At 44.3% G+C, this 12,356-nt stretch overlaps 1 protein-coding gene across 1 annotated transcript in view; it reads left to right on the top strand.

Annotated features, from left to right (window-relative positions):
- The window catches only part of LOC121289348 (olfactomedin-like protein 2B), a 59,987-nt gene that overhangs the window by 33,297 nt on the left and 14,334 nt on the right, over window positions 1-12,356 (top strand). The window contains exons 5-6 of the mRNA XM_041208710.1: window positions 4,099-4,333; window positions 10,615-11,985. Of these exons, the coding sequence (XP_041064644.1) occupies window positions 4,099-4,333; window positions 10,615-11,985 (1,606 nt within the window). The remainder of the gene's footprint in view (window positions 1-4,098; window positions 4,334-10,614; window positions 11,986-12,356) is intronic.

Below are 12,356 nucleotides of genomic sequence, written 5' to 3'. Positions count from 1 at the left end.
ATTAAACAGCATAGAAGCAATGACTAAATTTGATCTGTTCCAAGTTTTGGAAGCAGGTCCTGTCAACAGATGCTGTCCCTGCCGCTCCGCTCCAGCATGGCAGGTCTGACCTATGAGTCATGAATGTATGGGTGAAATCGCTAAGCTTTTTAAAAAAAAAACATTCTAATTGTGAGTTTTTGTGTTCATCAAGGTCAGGGACAGTGAATGCTGGAGTATGTGCACCCAATGCCATCAAACATCCCCAAGGCGCTCTAATGTTTGGGTTTCTTTAGCTCAGATGACAATGCTTGTGTGCTGCTTCCTCCTGTTTTAAATAGCTCAATCCAGCTTTACTACCCTGGAGGCAAAATGTTTCATGGGTCTATGACTCTGCTGCTAGAATTGGAGAGCTGGGTTTAAGAGTGTGAATACAGGGAGCTGAGATATTGATGCCAGCGTCCTGCAAATCCAACTTAAAAGTTCCAAAGTCAAAGGAGCTCCAGTCATCTGTCATCCAGGCAAGGATAAATCTTCTTCTGTGCTGCCCAACAATGAGTCTCAGCCTCTGGAAAAACACCTCCTGCTGCTTTAGCGACTGCCAGTTTTCCATTTCCTGAGTTAATCTGAGCATGATGGCTCATTGGTGCCAAATTAGGCAGAGTTTTGTATTGTGGGCACAATGCCAACTCAGAACAGAACTGAGACTACTCAAGTTCATTTCAGCTTAGGAAGGACCCTTAACAACTAGTCAAGAGATCTCATCAGCCCGAGCTGTTTTCAACCTGATCCTAGAGAGAAAAGAACTGAATCTTTAACTTTTAACTTAAGGGGTCGAACATTAATGGTAGAATTTTTGGGCCCCCCAGTGTCAGAAACGGAGTGGGTAAGGCCCAAAAATACCTTGCTGACCAGCGTGCTGCTTTCCCGACCCCATGCCCGGCGTTGGTCATTTTGGCCGAGGGAGTTTTGGGGCCCAACAGGACTACCTGCCCCATGAGGTGGGCAGCCAATTGGGTTCATTATGAGCCTTGTTAAGGGCACTGAAAGGAGGCCAACTGGGATTTTGCAGTTGGCCTCCAGTTTCCCCTGCATTGGGACACAGCCCACCTGGAAGCAGGCATCTTGCAGCAGGCTGGGTGCTAGCACAACAGGCAGGCTGATGAGCCCTCTCTGCCCCTCTGGGGCAAGCTTGCCAAAGGCTGCCCTGGAGAAGGATTTCCCCTACCCAGTCCATTGCACACTGGTAACCTGGATTCTTTTTATGTTTTTTACTTAATTTTTTTTTTAAGTGGTTGAAAGGGCACCTTCTTGTTGAAGCATCCTCTCAGTTGCTTACCCTTTGCTGCAGTCTGCTGCTCCTGTCGAGCTATAGGCTCTCCAGCTTCAAAAGCTTCCCCACTGCCTTTAATTGGACCGGAAAACGGTCTCCAGGCCAGTTGAGGGGGTGTCCAGGTAAAACCCTGGCTGTTTCCCCTGGGGGTGGGGGGGCAAGCTCAGGACTTCGAAAAAGGCTCAACTCTCGTTTCCTGCCCTCAAAGTGAAAATTCAGCCCTAAGTCTCTGTTCTGTTAAAATATATGGTTCCAGCAATGGGAGATACTTGGGGACGAAAAAGGATAATTTGAAAAACAGCATGGAGAATGAGTGAAGGAGGCCAGGAATTTTCTTGGGATATTGGAAGGGGAAAGAAATATAGCAGCTTAAACTCACTCATGGAATGTAAAAAAAGAATATGCAGGGTAGCTGTTTGTCATAATATCTGAATAGAAGCAGATTAAAAGGGGCTAAAAGCTTCATTTCCGGCTTGCATACACAAGATGAGAAAAGGTCCTCATATCTTTAAAGAAAATTGTGGAACAGGTTGAGTATGCTTCCAGTTGCTTTTTTTACATTACAGTGCAAAGGCATCAACGTTTCCTCCCATTTATTCTCCGTCTCAATAACTGAGACCTGGAGGGTAATTGGCTCCCCAATTTCCAGCAATGTCACAATGAGCTGAGTTTAAAGCAAACTGTTTATGGCCCAACCCTGGTTACCCCGTGGGCATTAAGACTCAACCACATAGTGTGGGTCTAGAGTCCTGTGTCAGATCAGGTTGAAGTGGCAACCTCTGCTTCCTGACAGACATTGGTGAAAAACTTGGGGCTGATAGTAAAACAGTAGCTTTCATGATTGCTATTGCAAATAACCAGGTTTATGGAATTCAGTTTCTCATCTTGCCTTGGTGAGATTTGAACTACTGGGCTGCTAGTCCAGTACCACAACCACTCGGCTACCATACCTACTTTTACTGCTTTCAGCATCTCCCATTTTACTTGGGGTCACCATTATGCTGGTTAATCATCTTCTCCAGCTCCTCCTGCCCATTCTTCTTCCAATCCTGCTGTGTTTAAGTCTCTTGCTGTGTCATCTTTCCATCTGGTCTTAGGCCTTCCTTTTCTCCTTCTTCCTGGCAGTCCCATCTCCGTCACTTGCCTCACCACATGTCCTCTTTCCCTCTGCACCATATGATCATACCATTTCAGTCTCTTCTCAGCTACTTTCTTCGACGCTCCCACAATCTTCACTAACCTCCTGATGTACTGATTCCTGATTTTGTCCTTTCCTGACTCTCCCCACATCCATTTCAGCATCTACATCTCATTACTATCCAGTCATTGTTCCTCCCTTCTTAATAGTGCCCAAGTTCCTGCACTATAAAATAAGGCTGGTCTCACCCCTGTCTTGTAGATTCTATCTTTCAGCGGTAAAGTACCTTTAGCAGTACTTCTCTACTACCAACGCTCCACTGCACTTCATCCAATTACTTCAGCCAACCCAATCCATTGCTTAATTTCCATTCCCATACTACCATACCTACTTATAACTCAAAATCTGCTGTGTAGAATCAACTTGAGCAACATTCAGATCCCTTTGTTATATAAATGACACTGGGGTGGAAGTCATTTCACTATGGCTGAAAGAACTTAACAGCAGGCATGTTGGCCAGTGTCCCCTCCTGAAAAGGAGCTTTCAGTTTTAGCATTACACTGCACAATTTCCCCATGAAGTCATTGGGAGAACTGAGAATTTACTTCGAATAGCACAAGGTTTCCTAATGGATCTGTGCACTGCACAGTGTGTTACTGTACCAAACCGTCAAGAGATTTAATCTCCTACCTGAAGAGTTAAGTGGTCTTGAATGGGGCAACTCAAGTTGGTCAGGTTGTCCCTGATAATAATCAGCTGCTGAGAGGAAAAATCAGTCAGAGCTCTCTTCACAATGGCTGCCTTTTGCTTTTGTTTACGAGGCCCTCTCTGGTTAAATAACCCATGGATCAGCTATTTGGATGAGGAATCAGGTGGCTGATGGAGCTCATAGGACCATCTCCCAGGAAGAATCAGGCGAGATGGGGAGAAAAACGCTAAAAGCAAACTGCTGCGGATGCTGGAAATCTGAAATAAAAACAGAAAATGCCGGAAAAACTCAGCGGGCCTGACAGCATCTGTGGAGAGAGAAACAGAGTTAATGTTTCGAGTCCGTGTGACCCTTCTTTAGATGGGGAGAAACCCTGGGGCAAAGAAATGCCAGACTGCACATATTCTGATTTTGGACAGTTTTTCATCAGCAGTACGAGTGATGTGATGTGTTCCAGTTTATTCAGGGTGTCCGGGTTGCTGTGGTAACATGCACATTTACGTGCATGTTGCAGTCTGGAGCTGTGGGTAGTGATGGGTAAAAGCTTCAATTTCTTTCCCTCACATGGCTGACCAGGAATCTCTCCCATTCTTACGCCTGCCATTGGCATGTGTTGCAAGGATTTACAGATTGATAACCAACCTGTTTAGCCATGTTATGAATGCACTTTTCTTGGCCATCAGTTCCTGGAGTGGGACTCAAACCTGGAGCTTCTGGCTCAAATGCTATCCACTGCGCCATAAGACCTTCCTGCAACACTGGCACTTAAGGCTAAATTAACAAAATCATAAATTAATTATATTTTCTGTGTCTTGCTTAGCCAATCAATTCAGAGTCTAAACAAAGTCATTATTGTAGTCTTTAAAGCTGTGATTTGTAAACTGTGAGCTCTTGAATACTTCTTCAAACTAATGGCCTCCAATTCTGGTTTGTTTAAAGGAGAGGCACATCCGTTTGTTAACTGAAATGTTTGACAAAGAGCTCAGCCAGAAAAGAAGTGATAATAAAGATATCAAACCACTTGTGTTGTCGCGCACGGAGCAGAAGCAGATTGAGAGGCAGCACAAGCCCAAGCATCCGCAAGGGCCAACCATTTTACGAACAACGTACTACAAGGCAAAGGCTTCGGAGGAAGCAGAGGTAGCAGGAGATGAAGAGATGGCAGAGGATGAGCGTAAGTGTACAATAATGTTTTTGATTGGGTCAGGGTTTTAAAGAAAAGCTTAATTGGCTGTAAAGTACTTTGGGAGATCCTGATATTGACAAACATGTGTTTTAAATACAAGCTTCTTCTTTGTTACTTAGTAATGGAGTCAATAGAGGTGGAACTCTTTTATCACAGACACTTGCATCTTCTATTGGTGTACATTGTTTTCTTTCACTTATTCGCTTTCTCCACTGATGCACATCCACTTGCACATCAACATTTGTACTTACTCCCACCATATTCCCCACAATCTTCCTGCACACCAACTTTGCGTCTTAGTCTGCTTTATATTGATGGCGTTTGATTATGTTGATTGCATGTGATTACTTTGGCACATCGTCAGTTTGGCAACCCAACAAGCTGAAATCAGTTTTCGGATTGGTCAAGAAAAATTTCAAGCTGGGGCCTTTTGAAGCTGGTGACTGCTTCATGACCCCTTTTTATCCCATTTTCAATCCCCTTTTCCCTTATCACCGCCCCCTCCCCCCCACCCCACCCCAACAAGGGCCATCTGTTACTTGTTCATTTTGTTCTTTTCAGAGTGCTTACCCTTGTTCTCTTATTATTACATTCTGCTTTCGTACCTTCAGCCACTTTCAGCACCCTTTTTTAGCTCTTACCACTACCATTAACAATCCCTTTGTCCTATTGTTCATGGCATCATTGTCAATCTCTCTTTTGACCCCACCTTTTGCTGGCCTTCTATCCAGGTTCACCTGCTGCACCTTCCCTTAAACAGTATAAATTTCATCATATTTCTACTTCTCTGTAGCTCTGAAGAAGGGTCATACGGACTCTAAACATCAACACTGTTTCTCTCTCCACAGATGCTGACAGTCCTGATGAGTTTTTCCAGCATTTTCTGTGTATGTTTCAGATTTCCAACATCCGCAGTATTTTGCTTTTATCTTGGTGAATTATAGGTCTGGATTCTGAGCTGAGAGGAGGTCACGGCTTGTAATTAACTGTTCCATGTCTTCAATTAACTTTGGAGGCGGTCCCTCCCTCAGCCCCCTCACCATTTCTGAATAAACAAAGCAAACTTTATTAAATAAGTCTATAATTCTACTGGGTGAGAAATTCTATTTCAACCTGTAATCGCTTTACTTTCAAATTTGTAACAATGTGACCTTAGTTAGTTTTCACTTGATCTCCGGGCGTGGGCCTCATTGGCAATGCTGCGTTTATAGCCGATCCTGAGTTGCACGAGGAAGGTGCTGATGGAGGGCATTCTTGAACTTTTGGGATTCACGTATTGTTGGTCCGCCTGTGATGCTGTTAGGCAGTGAATTTCAGTGTCACAGGAACGTGCTGCTGCCTAAAGATGAAATGTGAATGTGGAGCAATTGTGCTGGGTGCAGGAAGATTTTTTTTTAAATGGACCAATTTATGCTGAGATTATGGCACTTAAGTGTTGAACTAGGATCATGCAGTGGGAGCAATTAGAAATTAACGCACTCACAGTTATGCCTGAATTCTGCTGAAAACTCCCTTGCCACTGAATCCATTGCTCTCCCTGGAAACTGTCTGAGGCTGAACCAGACTGTTCACAATCTCGGATCCTGTTTGACCCCGATCAAAGCTTTTGGCCCCATATTAACTCCGTTATCAAGGGTACCTCCATAACATTGCCCATATCCATCCCTACCTCAGCTCATCTGCTTCTGAAACCCTCTATTACGTCTGACCTCACCTATTCTGATCCTCTTCTGCCTGGCCTCTCACCTAGCACTCTCCAGAAACTTGAACTCATACAAAGCTCTCGTGCTCATGGCTCCTGGTTCACAACACCTCAATTTTAAATTTCTCATCCATGTTTTCAAAACCTTTCCTAATCTCTGTAACCTTCTCCAGCCCTTAACCCTCTGAGCTCCCTGCACTCTTGCAACTCACACATCCCGAATTTTAATCACAGCACCATTGTGGGCTGTCTTTAGCTTCTTCGGCCCTTATCTTTGGAATTCCCTCCTTTGATCCCTCTGCCTCTCTACCATTTTCTCCTCCTTTAAGATGCTTGTTAAAATCAATCTCTTTCACTAAACTTTTGGTCATCTTTCTTTCTTTCATGTGATGTGGGTGTCGCTGACAAGACCAGCATTTGTTGCCCACCCTAATTGCCTTTGAACTGAGTGGCTTGCTAGGCCATTTCAGAGGGCAGTGGGTCTGGAGTCACATGTCGGCCAGAGCAGGTAAGGATGGCAGATTTCCTTCCCTAAAGGACATTAGTGAACCAGGTGTGTTTTTTCAACAATCGACAATGGTTTCATGGTCACCACTACCGAGACTAGCTTTTCAATTCCAGTTAGGGGTTGATGGCATTCCCATGTGCCTGCTGCCCTTGTCCTTCTTGGTGGTAGAGTTCAAAGGAGACTTGGCAAGTTGCTGCAGTGCATCTTGTCAATGGTATACACAGCTGCCAGTGTGCGCCAATGGTGGAAGGAGTGAATGTTTAAGGTGGATAGAGAGCCAATCAAGCAGGCTGTTTTGTCCTGAACATCATTGAGCTTATTCAGCTTTGATGGAGTTGCACTCAGCCAGCCAAGAGGAGAGTATGCCATTACAGTCCTGACTTATGTCTAAAAGCTGTTGGAAGGGCTTTGGAGAGTCAGGAGGTGAGTTACTTGCCAAAGAATTCCCAGTCTCTGCCCTCCTACAGTACTTGTGTGACTGGTTCAGTTAAGTTTCTGGTCAATGATGACCCCTAGGACATTGACGGTGGGGAATTCAGTGAATGCAATCCTGTTAAATGTCAACGGGAGGTATTTTGAATCTCTCTCATTGGAGATGGTCATGACCTGACACTTGGGTGACCTGAATGTACTTGCCATTTATCAGCCCTAGCCTGAATATTGTTCAGGTTTTGCTGTATGCATATCCAGTTCCAATCCCAGTCTCTGCGTTTAGGTCTAACCTAGACTGAACCTTATAATTGGGATTGTATTGTGAAAAGGCATATACTGCCAGGACTGATGTTTATTCAACAGCATTAGACCCAGCCAAATGGGTCTGGTGGATGGCTAACATTCCACTGAATGGTGTAAAATGGATTAAAAATCAGGGGTTTGCAATTTAGGTAGTTTATTAATACAATGAGAGTAAAAGAAAACCTGGATTTATGTGGAATCCTTTCCTTCCTAAAACACTTTATAGCCAATAAAGTGCACCTGAAGTGTGATCACTATTGTTATGTAGGCTAAGTGGCAGACAATTTGCATGTAACGTGGTCCCATAAGCGGTAAATGAGATAAGTATCCAGCTAATCAATTGGTTTTCTGGAGGTGTTGAGGGATAAATGTTGGTTAGACACTGGAAGAACTCCCACGCTCTTATTCAAATAGTGCCCCGGAATCTCTTATGCTCCCTGAATGTGTAGACAATGCATTGCTTTAATACCTTGTCCAAAAAATGGCACCTCCAACAGTGCAGCTAATTGGCATAGCGTCAAGCAGATTACAGAACTAAATGCGTGGCTCAAAGAGCGATGTGGGAAGAAGGGATTTTGATTCATTGGAAACTGGCCAGAGTACTCAGGAAAGAGAAGAGCTGTTCTGTTGGAATGGGCTCCACTTAAACCCAACTAGTGTCCTGGTAAATCCCAAAACCAGGTCTGTGGATAGGGTTTAAACTAACCGGGGTGGGGGGGTGGTGGGGGGGGGAGAGAGAGAGAGAGAAGAGGGTTCAGGTGAAGGGAGACATTGAAATCCAAAGAGAGAAGTTGAGGCAACAGAACAGTGTGGCTATGTGGGTAAAAATGACTAAGGTCCATGCAAAGCAGGGTCTTAAGAGAAGTGGCTACAGAGATAGTGGATGCATCGGCTGGAATCTTTCAAGATTCCCTAGATTCTGGAACGGTCCCAGTGGATCAGAAAACCACAAATATAACACCACCTATTCAAGGAAGGAGGGAGACAGAAAACAGGAACCTATATGGCAGTTAGTTCAACATCTGTCATTGAGAAATTTTAGAATCCATTATTAAGGAAGGAGTAACAGGACTTAGAAAATCATAATACAATTAGGCAGAATCAAGAGAGTTTTGTGAAAGGGAAATCATGTTTGACTAATTTATTAGAGTTCTTTAAAGATGCAGCAAACAGGATGGTTAAAGGGGAACCAACAAATGTAATATATTTGAATTTCCAAAAGATAAGGTGCCACGTGAAAGGGAAGAGCTCATAGTGTTGAAGGCGATCTATTAGCATGGATAGAGAATTGCCTAACTGACAGGAAACAGTGAATTGGGATAAATGGATTATTTTCAACTTGGCAGGGATTGGTCTTGGTACACTGTTTGGTTCAAGGGTTTGCTTTATTTTGATTACTTGTAAACAACACTTGTTTCTGGGAAATGGGATGTGAGAATATGAAAAGACCCCGAGCTGTGACCCTTACCCCAACAGTGGTTCAAACTTGTAGAAAAATGTTAATAGTTGAAGCTATTCTCAAGTCCAACAGTGTCATATCATTCAAACAGCTTTGAATTGGAAAGGTGGTGGCATTGTGATATTGTCACTGGACTGGTATTCTAGAGACCCTGGATAGTGCTCTGGGGATCTGTGTTCGAATCCCATGATGGCAGATGGTGAAATTGAATTCAATAAAAATCTGGAATTAAAAGTCTGATGAAGACCACAAAACGATTGTTGTAAAAAGCCACCTGGTTCACTAACACCCTTCAGGGAAGGAAATCTGCTACTCTTACCTGGTCTGGCTTACATGTGACTCCAGACCCACAGCAATATGGTTGACTCTTAAAATGCCTTCTGAACAAGGGCAATTAGGGATGGGCACATCCCATGAATGAATAAAAAAAAATTAACTATTTACAATCTATATTAATGATTTGGATGAAGGGACTGATTGCATTGTAGCCAAATTTGCTGAAGGTACAAAAATAGGTGGAAAAGTAAGTTGTGAGGAGGATACAAAGAATCTGCAAAGTGATATAAGATAGGTTAAGTGAGTGGGCAAAAATTTGGCAGATGGAGTATAAGGTGGGGAAATGTGAGGCTATCCATTCTGGCAGGAAGAATAGAAGAGCAGAATATTATTTAAAAGGAGAGAGACTGTAGAAGACTGCGGCACAGAGAGACCTGAGTGTCCTGGTACATGAATCACAAAGTTAGCATGCAGGGAACAACAAATAATTAGGAAGACAAATGGAATGTGAGCTTTAATGGCAAGGGGATTGGTGTATTAAGGCAGGGAAATTTTGCTACAACATTGGTGAGACCACATCGAGGGAACTGCATACAGTTTTGGTCTCCTTACTTAAGGAGGGATCAACTTGCATTGGAAGCAGTTCAAAAAAAATTCACTAGGCTGATTGCTGGGATGAAGGGGTTGTCTTATGATGAATGTTTGAGAAGGCTGAGCCTATAGTCATTGGAGTTTAAAAGAATTGGAGGTGATCATATTGAAATGTATAGAATTCTAAGGAGGCTTGACAGTATAGATGCAGAGAGGATGTTTCCTTTCATGGTGGAATCTAGAACAAGGGGACACCATTCAAAATTTAAGACTGAGATGAGGAGAAAGTTCTTCTCTCAGAGGGTTGTTAGTCTCTGGAATTCCCTTCTTTAGAAACCATTGGAGGCTAGGTCATTGAATACATTCAAGGCCAAGTTAGAAAGATTATAGCAAACGGCAGAGTGAGTGTGAAAGGGGCTGAATGGCCTGCTCCTGTTTCTTATGATCTTATGTAAGTACTTACGCCATTGGAATATTTAAGAAATACAGTATGGCTTATTTATGAAGCATTTTGAAGAGCTTTTTGATGTAGATCGGTTCAAGTGTTTGCTTTATTTTGACTCCTTGTAAGCAACACTCGTTTCTGGGAAATGGGATGCGAGAATATGAAAAGACCCCGAGCTATGAAAATCCTCACCTCAACAGTAGTTCAAACCCTTACTTGGATCAGTGTTATAACCTGTGGAAAATACTAATAACTGAAGCTATTCTCAATTCCAGCAGCGACGCTATCATTCAAACAGCTTTGAATTGGAGCCAACAAAAACCAATAAAATATACATGTTGCAGTCATCCTGATATGACCAAATGAGTTGTGGTTCCTAAAATACTGTAAATCAACAAGCTCTTCCTGAACATTGATTTGAACCTAAAAACAGGAAATACACAGCAGGAGTTCCAACAAAAAAAAGAGAATAATGACAGATACATGTTAAGGGTGGGGCCTTTCATCAGAATTGCAGTTAAACTTAACTCGCTATTTCTTGTTGTGTTATCAGAAGTCAGCTCTGCCAGTGGTGAGGATGCAACTCTACTATTTTTGGATGATCAACTGATTAAGCACATGGAGCCAGCCGTAAACGCTTCTCAGGCACTGGAACCACTCACAACTATCAATCTAGAGACAGCCACAAAAGCAAGACAACAGCTGAATCTCACTGTCCTTACAGAGGCTCCGACAGCTGCCAATCCAATTCCTATCGCAGCCCCAACAGGTCCTGCTGTGACTGTTAGCTCCACCTGTACTAATGTGACTACCTCTTCTGCAACAATCCCAGATACACGCACCACAGTACCCAAACAAACTAATACCACTGCCCCTACTGCTACCAACGCCACTTCTTCCATCACATTTCCCAACAAAACTCTTGCTTCTGCTCTTTCTATGTCCTCCACAACAATCACAACTTCCGCCACCATTCCAATTCCCATCATGACTGGTGCAAGCCACACCTCAACCTTACTGGCTTCTGCCAGCACCACAGTGTCCCTTCCACCACCCACCTCGGGTCCTGTGTCAAGTGCAGCCACCACCACAGCTCCCAGCAGCAAAGTTCCTGTCACCATCCCAGTTACCTCCACTACCAATCATAGCATCAGTGCAGCCCCCACCAGCACTACCACCTCGAGCCCCCCACCCCCCTCAACCACCACAACAGCTGCTACTGCTGCTGCCCTCATGACCACCGCAGCCACTATGAGCACTGCACCTCTGGCAACAGAAACAACTATGAGCACCACAGTTCCCACCGCCGGAAGCACTACAGTAGTCACCAAAGTCCTCGTCCCTGATCCTGTGACCACCGCAGCCACCACCACCACCACCGCAGCCACCACCACGACTATGGCAGCCACCACTACAACCACTGTAGCTGAAACCACAACCACTCTACCCACCAGCACAGCCCCCAGCTCAACCACTCTACCCACCACCACAACCACCATACCCACCAGCACAGCCACCAGCTCAACCACTCTACCCACCACCACAACCACCGTACCCACCAGCACAGCCACCAGCTCAACCACTCTACCCACCGCCACAACCACCATACCCACCAGCACAGCCACCAGCTCAACCACTCTACCCACCACCACAGTACCCACCAGCACAACTACTGTACCCACCAGTACAACTACCGTCCTCACCACCACAACCAACGCGGCCATCACCACCACTCCAGTTACCACAAACGTTGCCACTGCCACCACCACCACCACCACTCAAAGGACAACTGCTACAACTACTACGCGTTCTCCAAAAACCAGAATGACTTCTTTCGTTTCCAGTGCCAGAAGGAGACCATTGGTTGAGGTCACTCGGAGGCAGCGTGTGATCCACAAGCCAAATAACAGTTACAAAAGTTTTGGTAAGCGAAAAACCTATCAAAGCCACAAACTACACTCTTACGTTACTCTGACAAAGGTAAATTTTCTCACTTGTCCTTCTCAGCTTATCTGCAGCCTTTGACATAGCTGACCACAGCATTCTCTGCCAATGCCTCTTCACTGTTGTCCAGTTGGGTGGGAATGCTCGTGTTGTTTCATTCTTGTCTCTCTATTAGAGAATTACTTGCAATGATTTCTCTTTGTGCTTCTGCACCATGACCACTGGTTTCCCCCAAGGATCAATCCTTGGCCCCCTCGTATTTTTTAATCTACGTGCTGCCTTTTAGCAACATCATTTGAAGATGGAGCAATAGTTTTCACGTATACACTGATGATACCCAGCTCTACCACA

This window comes from Carcharodon carcharias, chromosome 16 (genome assembly GCF_017639515.1).
Source record: "Carcharodon carcharias isolate sCarCar2 chromosome 16, sCarCar2.pri, whole genome shotgun sequence".
NCBI classification, from domain to species: Eukaryota; Metazoa; Chordata; class Chondrichthyes; order Lamniformes; family Lamnidae; genus Carcharodon; species Carcharodon carcharias.
Note: the sequence above shows the minus strand (reverse complement) of the source record. Positions and strands in the feature narration are given on the sequence as shown.